This window comes from Sinocyclocheilus anshuiensis, unplaced genomic scaffold (genome assembly GCF_001515605.1).
Source record: "Sinocyclocheilus anshuiensis isolate Anshui unplaced genomic scaffold, SAMN03320099.WGS_v1.1 scaffold453, whole genome shotgun sequence".
NCBI lineage: Eukaryota > Metazoa > Chordata > Actinopteri > Cypriniformes > Cyprinidae > Sinocyclocheilus > Sinocyclocheilus anshuiensis.
Window position 1 is genome coordinate 1324823 of NW_015537979.1, and position 13649 is coordinate 1338471.

The 13649-nt window shown below is 37.9% G+C and overlaps 1 protein-coding gene across 1 annotated transcript in view; it reads right to left on the reverse strand.

Annotated features, from left to right (window-relative positions):
• Positions 1 to 13649, reverse strand: part of LOC107673428 (bone morphogenetic protein 7-like) — a 63485-nt gene that overhangs the window by 6657 nt on the left and 43179 nt on the right. Inside the window, exons 4-7 of the mRNA XM_016467024.1 lie at positions 12433 to 12636; positions 10238 to 10314; positions 8110 to 8220; positions 5290 to 5423 (exon numbers count right to left, since the gene is read on the reverse strand). Of these exons, the coding sequence (XP_016322510.1) occupies positions 5290 to 5423; positions 8110 to 8220; positions 10238 to 10314; positions 12433 to 12636 (526 nt within the window). The remainder of the gene's footprint in view (positions 1 to 5289; positions 5424 to 8109; positions 8221 to 10237; positions 10315 to 12432; positions 12637 to 13649) is intronic.

A 13649-nucleotide genomic window follows, 5' to 3' on the forward strand; every position in this document is an offset into this window, starting at 1 on the left:
GGCGCACCAGATCCTTGTGTGGTCCCAGCGGAAACTCCTCTCACTGAGAGTAGTTAACATTCCTGGGCATCTCAATATGGGAGCAGACATCCTGCCGAGGCAGGGGCCGAGGCCTGGGGAATAGAGACTTCACCCCGAGGTGGTGAAGCAGATATGGAGAGTTTATGGCCAGGCTCAGGTGGACCTGTTTGCGACTCGAGAGACATCGCACTGTCCCCTCTGGTTCTCTCTGACTCATCCAGGTCCTCTCTGACTGGACGCTATGGTACAGACGTGGCCGAGGCTTCGCCTTTTTTCCCCGATCGCTCTGCTCCCGGGAGTTCTGGAGAGAGTGTGCCGGGACGGGGTCCGTCTACTGTTAGTAGCCCTGTTCTGGCCGGTCCGAGTATGGTTCTCGGACCTGATTTCCCTTCTCGACGGCTCTCCATTGGAGATTTCCGTCAGGAGGGATCTCCTCTCACAGACGGAGGGTACGATCTTTCACCCCTGCCCGGAGCTGTGGAAGCCGTAGGTGTGGCCTCTGAGGGGGCACAACTCGTAGCTTCCGATCTTTCAACCTAGGTTGTTGAGACCATCCTCCAATCCAGAGCTCCCTCTATGAGGAAACTGTATGCCCTGAAGTGGAAGTTTTCACTTCTTGGTGCGGAGACCGCCAGCTCAACCCAGTTTACTGCCCAGTTGGTACAGTGCTGGAGTTCCTGCAGGCCCGATTCTCTGCAGGGTTGACCCACTCCACCTTGAAAATCTACGTGGCGGCTGTTGCGGCCTACCACGTCCTTTTCGGTGGCCAGTCAGTGGGCAGACACCCCCTAGTTACACGTTTCCTCCACAGTGCGCTGAGGCCTCTGGCCAGAGAAGCTTATGCTAAGTGGTGGATCAGGATGCTATTCCATAGCCTTGAGTCCTCTGATCTCCCCTCTCCTTTAGGGGTCAAGACTCACTCCTGGAAGTTGGCCTTCGGGACGCTGCGGGATGTCCCCGCCTACTTTGTCAGGTGCCTTCCTGCATTCTGCGCCACTCCTGGCTCCTTTCTCTCGCCTTAGCTGTGCTCTTCCACACTAGGCAGGGATTTGTAAGTCTGGCCGCGTGGGCATACTCATTCCCAAAGCATTTTCCGACGCATCTCGAGTTCCTGAAGAGGAACGTCTCCAGGTTCCGAATGAAACCATGGTTCCCCGAGGGAACGAGACGCTGCGGCTCAGTGCCATACTTCCAGCATCCCTGTAAGCGCTTGCTTCATTCCTAGAAGCTGACGCCGGTACCACCGCACGTGCTTTTATAGCTTCCTGGTCTCTAAGTCACCCGCCTGTGACGTCTCGCCCTTCCATTGGACTGATTTTACATGTGATTCAGAGCGTGGTCACACTGAAGGCATTCCCAAAGTGTTTTCCAACGCAGCGTCTCGTTCCCTCGGGGGAACCATGGTTACATTCGGAACCTGGAGACGTTTTTTACTGTAGTATATTTATATTCTTTCTCAGATAAAATTCCTTTTTATAAGTACTGTAATTAGCGTATGTACACTTGCTAATAAATAAAATTTTAACATGGATAGTAAAGTTTTTTGACTTGGGCGAGTAAGTAACCACCCATAACTCACCCAGAATACTATAACAACCACCTAGCAATGTGCTATCAATCACAAAAAAAAAACATGTTAGCCATAGCAGCACCTCAAAACACAAAAATCACACACTTTTAGGATTTAATCGGCAGGTGACAGTTCACCTGGCACAAAGTTTTCAAAATTTTTGTAAACTTACTAGAGATTAATAATCAATACATAAAAAATTGTTTCAGAGCCACACTGACCACATGTTTGGTGTGTGTGTGTGTGTGTGTGTGTGTGTGTGTGTGTGTGTCTTTCCTGGACCGATAGAGGTCAAAGATCAGCACTTGAGGTGGAAATAAATACCCACCATTTCACATTCTCATCAGTTTTGAGAGCGAGCAGGAGACCCATGGGTCTGCAGAAGAGGAGGTCATAAAACAACATGACACAGAGAGGAAATCCAAGTTAGCCGTGCTGAAAGATGACAGTATTTGCGAGACTGTGATGTTAATGGTTTCTGGGAGTTGGCGAGGGGTGGGGGGACAACATAGAGATTTTCCCTCTTAGTCCCACATTACCACCCCATTAACCTCTGACCCCGCGTTGCCGAGAGCAGAGGAGGGAGCAGAGGTTCAACGGAGGGCAGAGCGAGGGAGATGAGAGGAGGAAGAAGAGACCTCTCGGGCAGCCTGTGCCCCTGGCCTCGGAAAGAGAAAGTGGGAGTGCGGCTCGTGACCTCGCGCACACACACATGGCCTGTATTTGGATGTCTGAGGGTGGCACGGAGCTAATGCTAATCTGAAACAGCTCCGCTATAAACAGGATGTTGGAGAGTGGACATGAGAGAGGGAGAGAGAGAGAAAGCAGAAAGAAGCCGGTGAGAAGAGCTTGTCTTGATGAAGGTGTTGGATTGGTCTGGGGTGATGTGCCTCTACTTTCCTGTCTGTCTCTGTATTAAATGTTATCACTTTCTCGGTCCAATAACTATGGAAGCCTGTTTCCACCTCAGAGTAAAAAATAAAAAGGCAATTGTAACTTTATGTCTCACAACTGCAGCTTGTTTCTAACTGCAACTTTATTTCATGTGACTTTTATATCCCACAATGTGACTTTATATCTTACAATTGCAACTTTATTTCTCACAGTTGCAACTCTGTTTTTTGTAATTGCAATTAATTTTGCCATTATTTCTCATAATTGTGACCTTGTATCTCACAGTATGAATATATGTCACAGTTATGACTTTTTCTCACAATTTGATGTGAATCTTATGACTATTCCATACAGTTGTAAAATATTTTTCGTAATTGTTGCAACTTTATTTTCCATTATTGCATCTATTTCTCACAGTGTGACTTTACATCTGGCAATTGTGATTTACTGTTTTTTTTTCTTTATTTCTCAGAATTGTGAATTTATCTCATAACTGCAACTTACTTTATCGCAATTACAATTATCATAATTGTGGCATTATTTCTCAACACTACAACTTTATATCTCACAGTGCTGTACCTTACGATAATCACTATTTTATCATTACAAATTTTATATCTCATAGTTGTACTAAATTGCGACTATTTCTCATAATTGTGACTATATCTCGTAATTATAACTTTCTATTATTGCAGCTATTTCTCACAATTTGACTTTATTTTTCACAATTATGATTTAGTTTATGCAAATGCAACGTTATTTCTCATAACTGTTAATTTATCTCACGATTGCATGCATATTTCTTGTGCAATTATAATTGTGACTATATCTCACAGCATGAATATATTTCACAATAATTACTTTTTTTCTCACAATTACAAATTTTATATCTCACAATTTTACTATTTATTATAAAATTACAGCTATTTCTCATAATTGTGACTTTACATTTCATAAGTACAACCTGATGTTTTATTATTGCAGCTTTACACAATGTGACCTTACACCTCGCAATTGCAACTTTGTTTTTTGTAAGTGTGACTTTATTTCCTATACGTGTGAATATATCTCACAGTTGCAACTTAATTTCTATTCTAATATTTTTATTATTGTGACTGTTTCTCATAATGTGACTTCATTTTTCACAATTTGACTATATGTGACTGCTTATTTTATACTTCATCTTGCAATCGGTTTTCATAACTCTTCACACACACACAAAAGTAAGTACTTTACTTTTTTAAAATAGTATTCAAAATATTTTACTCTAAATATACATGCATTGTCTTCTTAACTATAATATAGATTTTCAACGTGTTTCAATGTAGTTTTACTTTTTTCCGTTAAAATTACCATTTTTTTCTCCTCAGTAGTTAGCTTTCTTACTAATGCATAGACAGTACACATGTGCACAATCTGCTGTCGGCACGACTGCTAAAGCCACACTAAAGCACTGCTGGAGCAAGCTTACGGTGACAAGGCCGGATTAGCCGATCCTCCTGATGCTTCACAAACATGCATTTGTGATTAGCACAGAAAACATCTTGCATGCAAATGGCACACTTGAGTTCTCACTTTCCCCTTAAATTATGTTACGTTTAGAGACTAACCATTATTAGTAGTACATATTTGTTAGTGTTTTAATTTTCTTTAGCATTTGTACACCACCTTTTGCTCAAGTAGAGAGCAAGAAGAAAATGCAAATGGAATGTCTACCAATACTAAATGAATACGATATTATTAGAGGATTCTGGTTTGATTCTATAAGAGTTAGTTGCAAATTATATATGGATAGAAATGCCATTAGCATTCCTTTGGGATTTTTGAGAGATGCTCTGTGTGCGTGTCCTCGCTAATACACACACATGTGGAGGCCGCAGGTCTCAGGTCACCGCTGGGCTATGAGGTGCTTGCTGTACTGAGAGAACAGCCTGTGTTTATTCAAACTTATTTATTGGGCTAGGCCTGCAGTAAAACACTATCAGAGTCTGGAATGATATCCTCACCTCACATGCTCCTACTAAATGCCCCTCTGTGGAAGGAAGAAGGGAACGTACTCTGCCTTCAACTTAAGGCAAGCAAATGAAATAGCAGGAACCAGGTTTGAAAGGCAGTGGAAGAGTCAACCAATCAGTCTCATCCGCTTATTATAAAGAAGTATTTATATTCATTTTCTTAAAGGAACAGTTCACCCATAAATGAAAATTGGCATCATTTACTCAGCCTGAAGTTGTTCCAAACCTGTATGAGTTTCTTTCTTCAGAGCACAAAAGATTACATTTTGAAGAATGTTGGTAACCAAACAGTTGTGGTCCCCATTGACTTCCAAAGTATGAAAAAAATATATATTATGGAAGTCAATGGCTACTAGCAATTGTTTGGTTACCAACATTCTTCAAAATATCATCTTTTGTGCTCAACAGAATAAAGAAAATGATACAGGTTTGGAACAACATGAGGGTGAATAAATGATGACAGAATTTTCATTTGGCAGCATGTAATCCCATATTTTGGAATTTTATAACATGGAACGATTACGTTTTCAAAAATATCCCATTTTACCTGAATTGTTTTGGACAATGTCTTTTAACAGTGTGGAAGACATATATAAAAAAAAATAAAAAAAAGAAAATAAAAAAAAGACCAAAAGACAAGGATGTTTTATACTCCATGTTGGAAGACCAGGAAAATAAATACACTTTTGTTTCATTGAAAAACTATTTACACAGTAGAAAGCACAAGTATCATATAGAAGTGTGTACATGTGAGCATGTATATGTGTGCATACATATGTTGGTGTGCACGCTCTGACCACCATGTTGCGGTATTTCTTCAGGATGACATTGGAGCTGTCGTCGAAATACAGGACGGAGATGGCGTGGAGTTGTGTAGGGGCGCAGCATGGTTTTGGAACCATTTCGGGGTTGATGAAGTGAACCTGAGAAAAAAATACAAAGGTCAAATGTGAAGGTCTAAACAAAAGTACTTCACTTACGGTAGACATAGTTTATGTTAGTCAAATTATAAGAATGACAGTCCGACTCAGTGATATGCATGATTAAAATCTAAAATTTTAAAATCTGTCACAACTTGTGTTTCAGTCTGGATCACTTCGTCAAAGTATATTTATTACAATTATATAGCATACAGTTAGTGTTTTTGAAAGATTTTTCTTATGCTCACCAAGACAGCATTTACAACTCCAAATCCAGAAAAGTTGTGACATTTTGTAAATAAAATCAAGAATCTGTGATTTGTTAAAGGGAACCCTGGGTATTAAGACTTACTATGAAGTAAATGATGTCTCTTATTGAAATATGTAGTAGAAAACCCATGAAAGATTTACATATCGTTTTATACATATTTTGGACTATGGGGGGTGTCATTATTTCAATGATGTAAAATGGTTTTCTACTACATATTTCAGTAAGAGACATAATTTACCTTATATTAAGCCTTAACATAAATGTATTTTGTAAATATAAACAAATTTTGATTTTGATGGCTGCAACACACTAAACAAAAAAATTGGGACAGAGGTGAAATAAAAGTGAAAAGGTTATAGAATATCCAAATTAAACAGTTTTGAAGCAGTTCACAGTAAGCAGGTGAATTGATAATAGCTGAGGGTATCATGTTTGGGTATAAAAGGAGCATCTCAGTCTTTGAAAGCAAAGCTGGATCATGGCTCATCACTTTGTGCCAAATTTCATGAGATAAGTCTCAAACAAATCAAAAATCACATTTCTCAATGCAAAATCTCAAAGAATTTAGGTCTTTCACCAGTTACCATACATAATATTGTGAAAAGATTTAAGGAATCCAGAGAAATCTCAGTCTGTGTAGGGCAAGGCAGGAAATCTCAGTTAAATGTGCATGACCTTTGAGTCCTCAGATGGCATTGCATAAGAAACCTTCATGCTGTAGTGTTAAATATAGCCACATGGGCTCAGGAGTACTTCAGTAAACTGCTGTAACTGAACACAGTCTGCCGCTGCATCAGTAAATGCAACGTGAATCTCTTTTACTCTAGGAGAAAGCTAAACATCAGTTCTATGCAGTGATGCTGCATGGTTCTCTGGGCCAGAGCTCATCTCAGATAGTCAACAAGACAGTGTAAATGTGTGCTGTGCTCAGATGAGTTCACATTTCAACTTGTTTCTAGGAAAAATGGACGTTGAGTTCTCATTCTCAAAGACCAAAGGGACCATCCAGACTTTCATCAGCGACAGATGCAAAAGCAAACATCTGTCATGGTATGGGGCTGCAGCAGAGCAAATGGCATGGGTGACTGGAATATGTGCGAAGGTACCATTGACCCATTGACATGGAGGCATATAGTGGGATTGTACAGAGACATATACTGCCATCAAGATGACATCTTTCATGGGAAGTCCTTGGCTATTAGATCAGGAGAATGCCAGGTCTCATTCTGCATGTCAACAGCGTGCTTTCGTAGACACAGTGTGAATGTGCTAGATCAGTCCAGATCTGTCTCCTATTGAAAATGTATGACCGGTCATGAAAAGGAGAATCAGACAATGACAATCACAGACTGTTGAGCAGCTGAAGTCTTGTATCAAGAGAGATTGGACAAAGATTTTGATTGCAAAACTTTAACAGTTAGTATCCTCAATTCCCAAGCAATTAAACATTGTAAATAAAAGGAAAGTTGATGTGACAAAGTGTTAAATTTGCCTCTGTCCCAACTTTTTTGGAGTATGTTGCAGCCATCAAAATCAAAATTTGTTTATATTTACAAAATAATAAGTTGGTCAGTAAAAACATTGGAATTTTTTTTTCTTTGTACTTTAGTCAATTAAATAAAGGTTGAAGAGAATGAACAAATAACATATTCTTGATTTCCTGGCATTTCACAAAACGTCCCAACTTTTCTGGAATTGGGGTTGTATTAGATTGAAAAAAAATCTAATATTGTAAAATATTATTTCAATTTAAAATAACTATTTTCGATGTGAATATATTGTAAATTGTCATGGTGATGCAAAGCTGAATTTTCAGTCACATGATCCTTCAGAAATAATTCTAATATGCTGATTTGCTGCTCAAGAAATATTTCTTATTATCAACGTTGAAAACAGTTGAGCTGCTTAATATTGTTGTGGAAACTGTGAGACATTTTTCAGGATTCTTTGATGAATGCAAAGTTCAAACAGCATTTGATTTATTTATTTTTTTACATTATAAATGCCTTTACTGTCACTTTTGATCAATTGAATGAATCCTTGTTAAATAAAAGTATTAATTTCTTTGATTTGACAAGTTATGTGATTTTTTATTAAACTGATATTGCTGTTAATGTGTGACTTTTATAATATATAGGTGTTATTACACATTATATAATTCATTATAAATGCCTTTATTGTCCCTTTTGATTCATTAATAATGCACCTTGCTAAATAAAAGTATTAACTTATTTCCCAAAATAAAATAAAATATATTTAAAAAAATTTAACTATAGAACCCAAATAATTGAATGGTAGTGTATATTTGATTAAAAGAAAGCAAGATACAGCTTTAGAAACATGGTATTTATGATTGGCAGCTGTGGTAAAAAGTACATTTTGGAGCCAGGTTAAATGTGTAGATGGTGAAGGTCTTACCAATGTCTGTACGATGGCATGGTTTGTGGCGTTCATGTAGGAATTGAGAGGAAAGGCACATTCTCCCATACAGTAATATGCAGCATATCCTTCAGGAGCTATAATCCAATCCTGAAAGATGGACAGAGCACAAATCAGTCATAAAGCCTGAGCTAGATCTTTCCCAACCAGATGGTCTTCATTTTCGTAAAGCATTCTGTACGTCAGATCACTCCGATTGTGAACCAAAATATCCCGATAATGCGTAATCGTATTCCGCACTCGTGTTAAAGTATGTGTAAAATGTTATAATTCAAAAGGGAATTTGGGGAGAATATAAACCCACATGCTAGAGCCAGGGTCTCAGAGTCCTCGCCAGCTGCTCTGAGTGAATGTTTAAGTGCCATGATCCAGCAGGAGAGACAGATATGCTACAGGTGGCAAGACTATCTGTGTGTAAACAGAAACGAGGTTCTCCTATCTCTGCTTGACTGCTGGTGCTCGTGCTCTTGAGGTAATGCAGCCTAATGGAGCGACTGACTTGAGCTACGCAGACTCATAAAATGGTCTGAGCCATAAACACAGTGAGAGATAAAGTGGAATGTCATGTGAGAAGGAAAAAGAACAGAGCTGAGAGAGGAAACCTAGTGGGAAAAAATCAGGTTAAACCCATCAAGCTGGTTTTTGGAATATTTTAGCTGGTTTGTTGCTGGTTCTAGGCTGGTGGTCTATCCATCCTAAGCAGGGGTGTGTTTCCCCAAAAGCATTGCTAGCCAACTGTGGTCACAAGTTCTGTTGTTACCAACATAGTTCAACGATTTGGTGTTTCCCGAAACCATAGTTCAAACGAACACTCACAAACAGCATCTCAAACTTAGCGTGGTTGGAACTACCGCTCTTGATCTGTGGTTAGAAGCATAGTTTCTTGTTAGTAAGACATATTTGTGTAAGAGAGATGTTATTTGAGGAAATTTCCTTTCACTTTTTTGCCATATTTAAAACATTATTTGTTGTACATATATATAATTTTGCACATTGTCCATGGTAAACAAAATCCTGGAATTGGCCTGAGATCTTCATATGGTTTCGCTGGGAACTTGTGGGTTCTCCTTTTTATAAGCAAATGAGGAGCAGTCAGATGTGTGACTGTCTGTCTGTCTGTGTGTGTGTGTGTGTCCCCAAAAGCATTGCTAGCCAACTGTGGTCACAAGTTCTGTTGTTACCAACATAGTTCAACGATTTGGTGTTTCCCGAAACCATAGTTCAAACGAACACTCACAAACAGCATCTCAAACTTAGCGTGGTTGGAACTACCGCTCTTGATCTGTGGTTAGAAGCATAGTTTCTTGTTAGTAAGACATATGGACTTAAATAAATTATGCTCTTGGGCACAATAAGCAAGCTAACATGCAGTACAATCTATATCTTCCATTCTATTAAATTATGCTCTTGGGCACAATAAGCAAGCTAATATGCAGTACAATCTATCTCTTCCATTCTATTTAAATATATATATACATTTTAATCGATACATTTTAACGCGTCCTCAATAAACGCCGTTTTCGAAGAGTGCACACGTGCATAACAGTAAATACAGTAAATACATTACAGTATTACACAAGAATTCTGTTTCAATTAAATGCGTTAATGGTTCTTCAAACTTATCTGTTCATCAAAGAATCATAAAAAATAAAATGTATAATGGTTTCCCCAAAAATATTAAGCAGCACAACTGTTTTCAAAATTGATAATAATAAATGTTTCTTAAGCAGTGAATCTGCATATTAGAATGATTTCTGAAGGATCATGTGACACTGAAGACTGGAGTAATGATGCTGAAAATTCAGCTTTATCATCACAGAAATAAATTATATTTTAAAATATATTACAATAGAAAACAGTTATTTTAAATTCTAATAATATTTCACAATATTACTGTTTTTACTGTATTTTTTCAACATCAAATATATGTAGCCTTTGTAAGCAGAAGATACTTTTTTTTCAAAAACATGAAAAAATCTTACCGACCCCAACATTTTTGAATGGTAGTCTATATATTTGCCCTTTGAATGATTTTCTGACAATTACAAATGGCAATTACAAAAAAGAGGGTCTGAAGAGAGAAATGAAGGGGTGAGGAATAACACACCTGCCATCCAAGATCTCGAAAACTAACATACAACTCATGTTTCTTACAGGCCTGCTTCTGATCTGCATTGCTGTTCTCTGAAAACAAAGCGAAAGAGAGGATTACTGAAGAGTAAAGAAACCTTTTACAGAATTGTATAATGTATTTTAATAATGATAATATTATCAAATAAAACTCAATTAAATCAAAAGTTTGCATGATTAGGTCTATGTCTGTTAGTCAAACAGCTGAAAGTATTTCAAATATGAACACTGTCTGAGTTAAAATGTGTGAAGGGGTGCTGAAGCTAACGTTAAACTGTGAGAGGCATGGAGAAATATGAGGTATAGGTCACTGAAGTCGTCTGGAATACTTATAACCCTCATACCTATGCATAACATTGACCCAGATTCATTTAATATCCATTTAACACTGTAATGCTATTACTGTGCAAAATAACCTGCAGAGAATCACACAGTAATAGGAAACACATGAACACACACACAATTCAGCCCTGCTTCTCCTTTGTCTTAAAGGGATAGTTCAGCTTAAAATTAAAATTCATATGTGACCCTGGACCACAAAACTAGTCATAAGGGTCAATTTTTCGAAATTGAGATTTATACATCATCTGAAAAGCTGAATAAATAAGCTTTCCATTGATGTATGGTTCTATTGTTAGGATAGGACAATATTTGGCCGAGATACAACTATTTGAAAATCTGGAATCTGAGGGTGCAAAAAAAACAAAATATTGAGAACATCGCCTTTAAAGTTGTCCAAATGAAGTTCTTAGCAATGCATATTACTAATCAAAAATGAAGTTTTAATATATTTACAGTAGGAAATTTACAAAATATCTTCATGGAACATGATCTTTACTTAATATCCTAATGATTTTTGGCATAAAAGAAAAACCAATAATGTTGACCCATACAATGTGTTTTTGGCTATTGCTACAAATATACCCCAGCGACTTAAGACTGCTTTTGTGGTCGAGGGTCACATATCATGTTGAAACCAAACCTGCACGCTGTTATTTTTGACGTTTCTCATACAAAACTTTCATAAGGCTTCAGAAGACTGTTTAATTGTCTTTTTTGGAGCGTGAGCTGTGAAGATTATTAAAAATGTCAGATTCTGTTTTAATTCCATTGGAAAATTTGTCAGCACACAGGTTTAAAATGACATGAGGGTGAGTAAACGCTGACAGAATTTACGTTTTTGGGTGGACCATCGTTACCTTTTTGGTTAGTGAATAAATCATTTATTGATAAAATAGTCTGTTGACAGCCCTTGTGAAAAAGAAGCACACACAGCATATTTTAACTAAGAGTACAAATTAAGGAAATTTTATACTTAAGTGTGAACTGAATGTAATGTTATATTGACACTTAATTGCTTGTTATTTTCGGTTGAATTAAAATAAATTATAGTTTAAGTTTATATTAAATGTAATTAGTTGAACTTTGGAGTGCTTTTATTAGACCACTTAAGTAGGACTTAAAAACATCTTTATATGTAATTACCTAATTTAATTTTCTTTGAAATATGGTTCAAGTGTACTGCTGAATACTGACAAGCATTTATGATAAACTAAAATATACTTGAATGTCATTTCTATTGAAACTTGTATGTGTTGTGTTTCAGTGTAATATTAAATAACACAGTTACAGTTAATAATCAAGTACTTTACATGTGCTTTAGTATGTTACTCAATACATCAAAATAAGCTTACTTCTTTAAAGCACAACAAAAGATTATTAAAACAATGGTTTGAAACATACTTTAAAGTAAAACTTTTAATTTGACAATATTACAAAGTGCACTTTTAAAAGTGTACTTAAGTGTGTTAAGAAATGTGAAAGTGAACTCTCTTTAAGTACACTTAAGTGACCTTTTATTTCAATAATAGTTATATATACAGGTACATCTCAAAAAATTAGAATATCATGAAAAAGTTCAATATTTTTTGTCACTCATTTCAGAAAGTGAAACCCATATATTATATAGATTCATTACACATAGTACAAGTGCACATTCAACAAGGGTGTCCTAGTTTCTAGTGATGAAATCATCACTAAGCAAAAATTACCATGGAAAAATAGTTTAGCATGGTATTGTTTTAAGTACCTTTCTTTCTGGTTGTTACTGCTATCCTTGCATTTGTTTTTCTTCACCTGCCTTCACACTTCTGTACTCAAACACACACACACCTGCGATATTGGCTACACGCAGTGCCTCCTGGCCCTTGGCGGTTTTGGAGCGGTTGGGATTGCGCTGCTTGTTGCCGGTTTGTGCGGAGCGGATGCTGCGGATGTGGACCTCTGTGGCTTTGAAGAAGGCCACCATGAAGGGTTGTTTGCTCTGGGGGCCACTGCGGCCCACCAGCCCCGCCACCCATGGGTTCACGCTCTGACCTGCAGGGGGAGACCGACAGATTTCAGCACATACGGAGACACAATGCATCATTCATTTAAAATTAATTACTCATTTCTTTTCTCTCTGAGATCTGAGAGGACAAAATAACATCTTGAAATTTTTAGTGGAAATGCTGACAGGTACAAATCCCAGAAGAGAAGTTATACAGGGCCCTTGAAAGACGTTTTTCACCTGTGTAGCAGGAAGCAAACTTTTTCCGTTTGTGTTTCTGCGAATCGTTTCTTAAGAGAGTTCCACACATCACTCAACGAGACAGTTTAGCAATCTTTTAATTTTGTCAGAGCCCTGTGGCCTAATAAATCGTGTAATATGCATTATATAATATTCAGTTTGTGTCTTAGGCGGTCACAGTCTTATAAAACAAGAGAATTGTGTAAGAGAGTGTGTGTTTTCTCCAAGAATATGCCATTTCTGATGTTTATTTTGTGTAATCTCTCTCGCTCTCAAGTGCACTTTTAGTTCCCTGTTTACTCAGAAAATTCCTGCACTTACATCTGTTTCGGTCTCTGTGCCATTCTGGACTCCTTTTACCTACACACCAGCTTTAATGTGTGTGTGTGTGTGTGTGTGTGTGTGTGTGTGTGTGTGTGTGTGTGACGTGTGTGCGACAGCGTTTTTAGAAAGAGTACATGGCGTGTGTGTAGTGTATGGGTTGTGCTTGTACCAGGGGCGTAGATTACGTGGGGGACGTGTCCCCCCCCCCACTTTTAATATCACGTAAATTCGTCCCCCGCACTTTTTCGGGCAAGTGTGTTCGCATAGAGGTTTTCAAGAGCCCGTGTGAATAAATATAGATTTCAATTCAAAGAGACAGGATAGTCTGTGCATGATCTGATGTTTTATTCGGACCCAGAATAAGGCGAGACGAACATCGCCAAGCGCTAAACATTCTGTGAAGTGTATGTTTCCTTCAAACTCGAAGCCGGAGGGCGCTCTCGCGCAGAAAGTCGTATGAGGAAATTCCTAATATGGACAAAAGCGTCCAGCTATC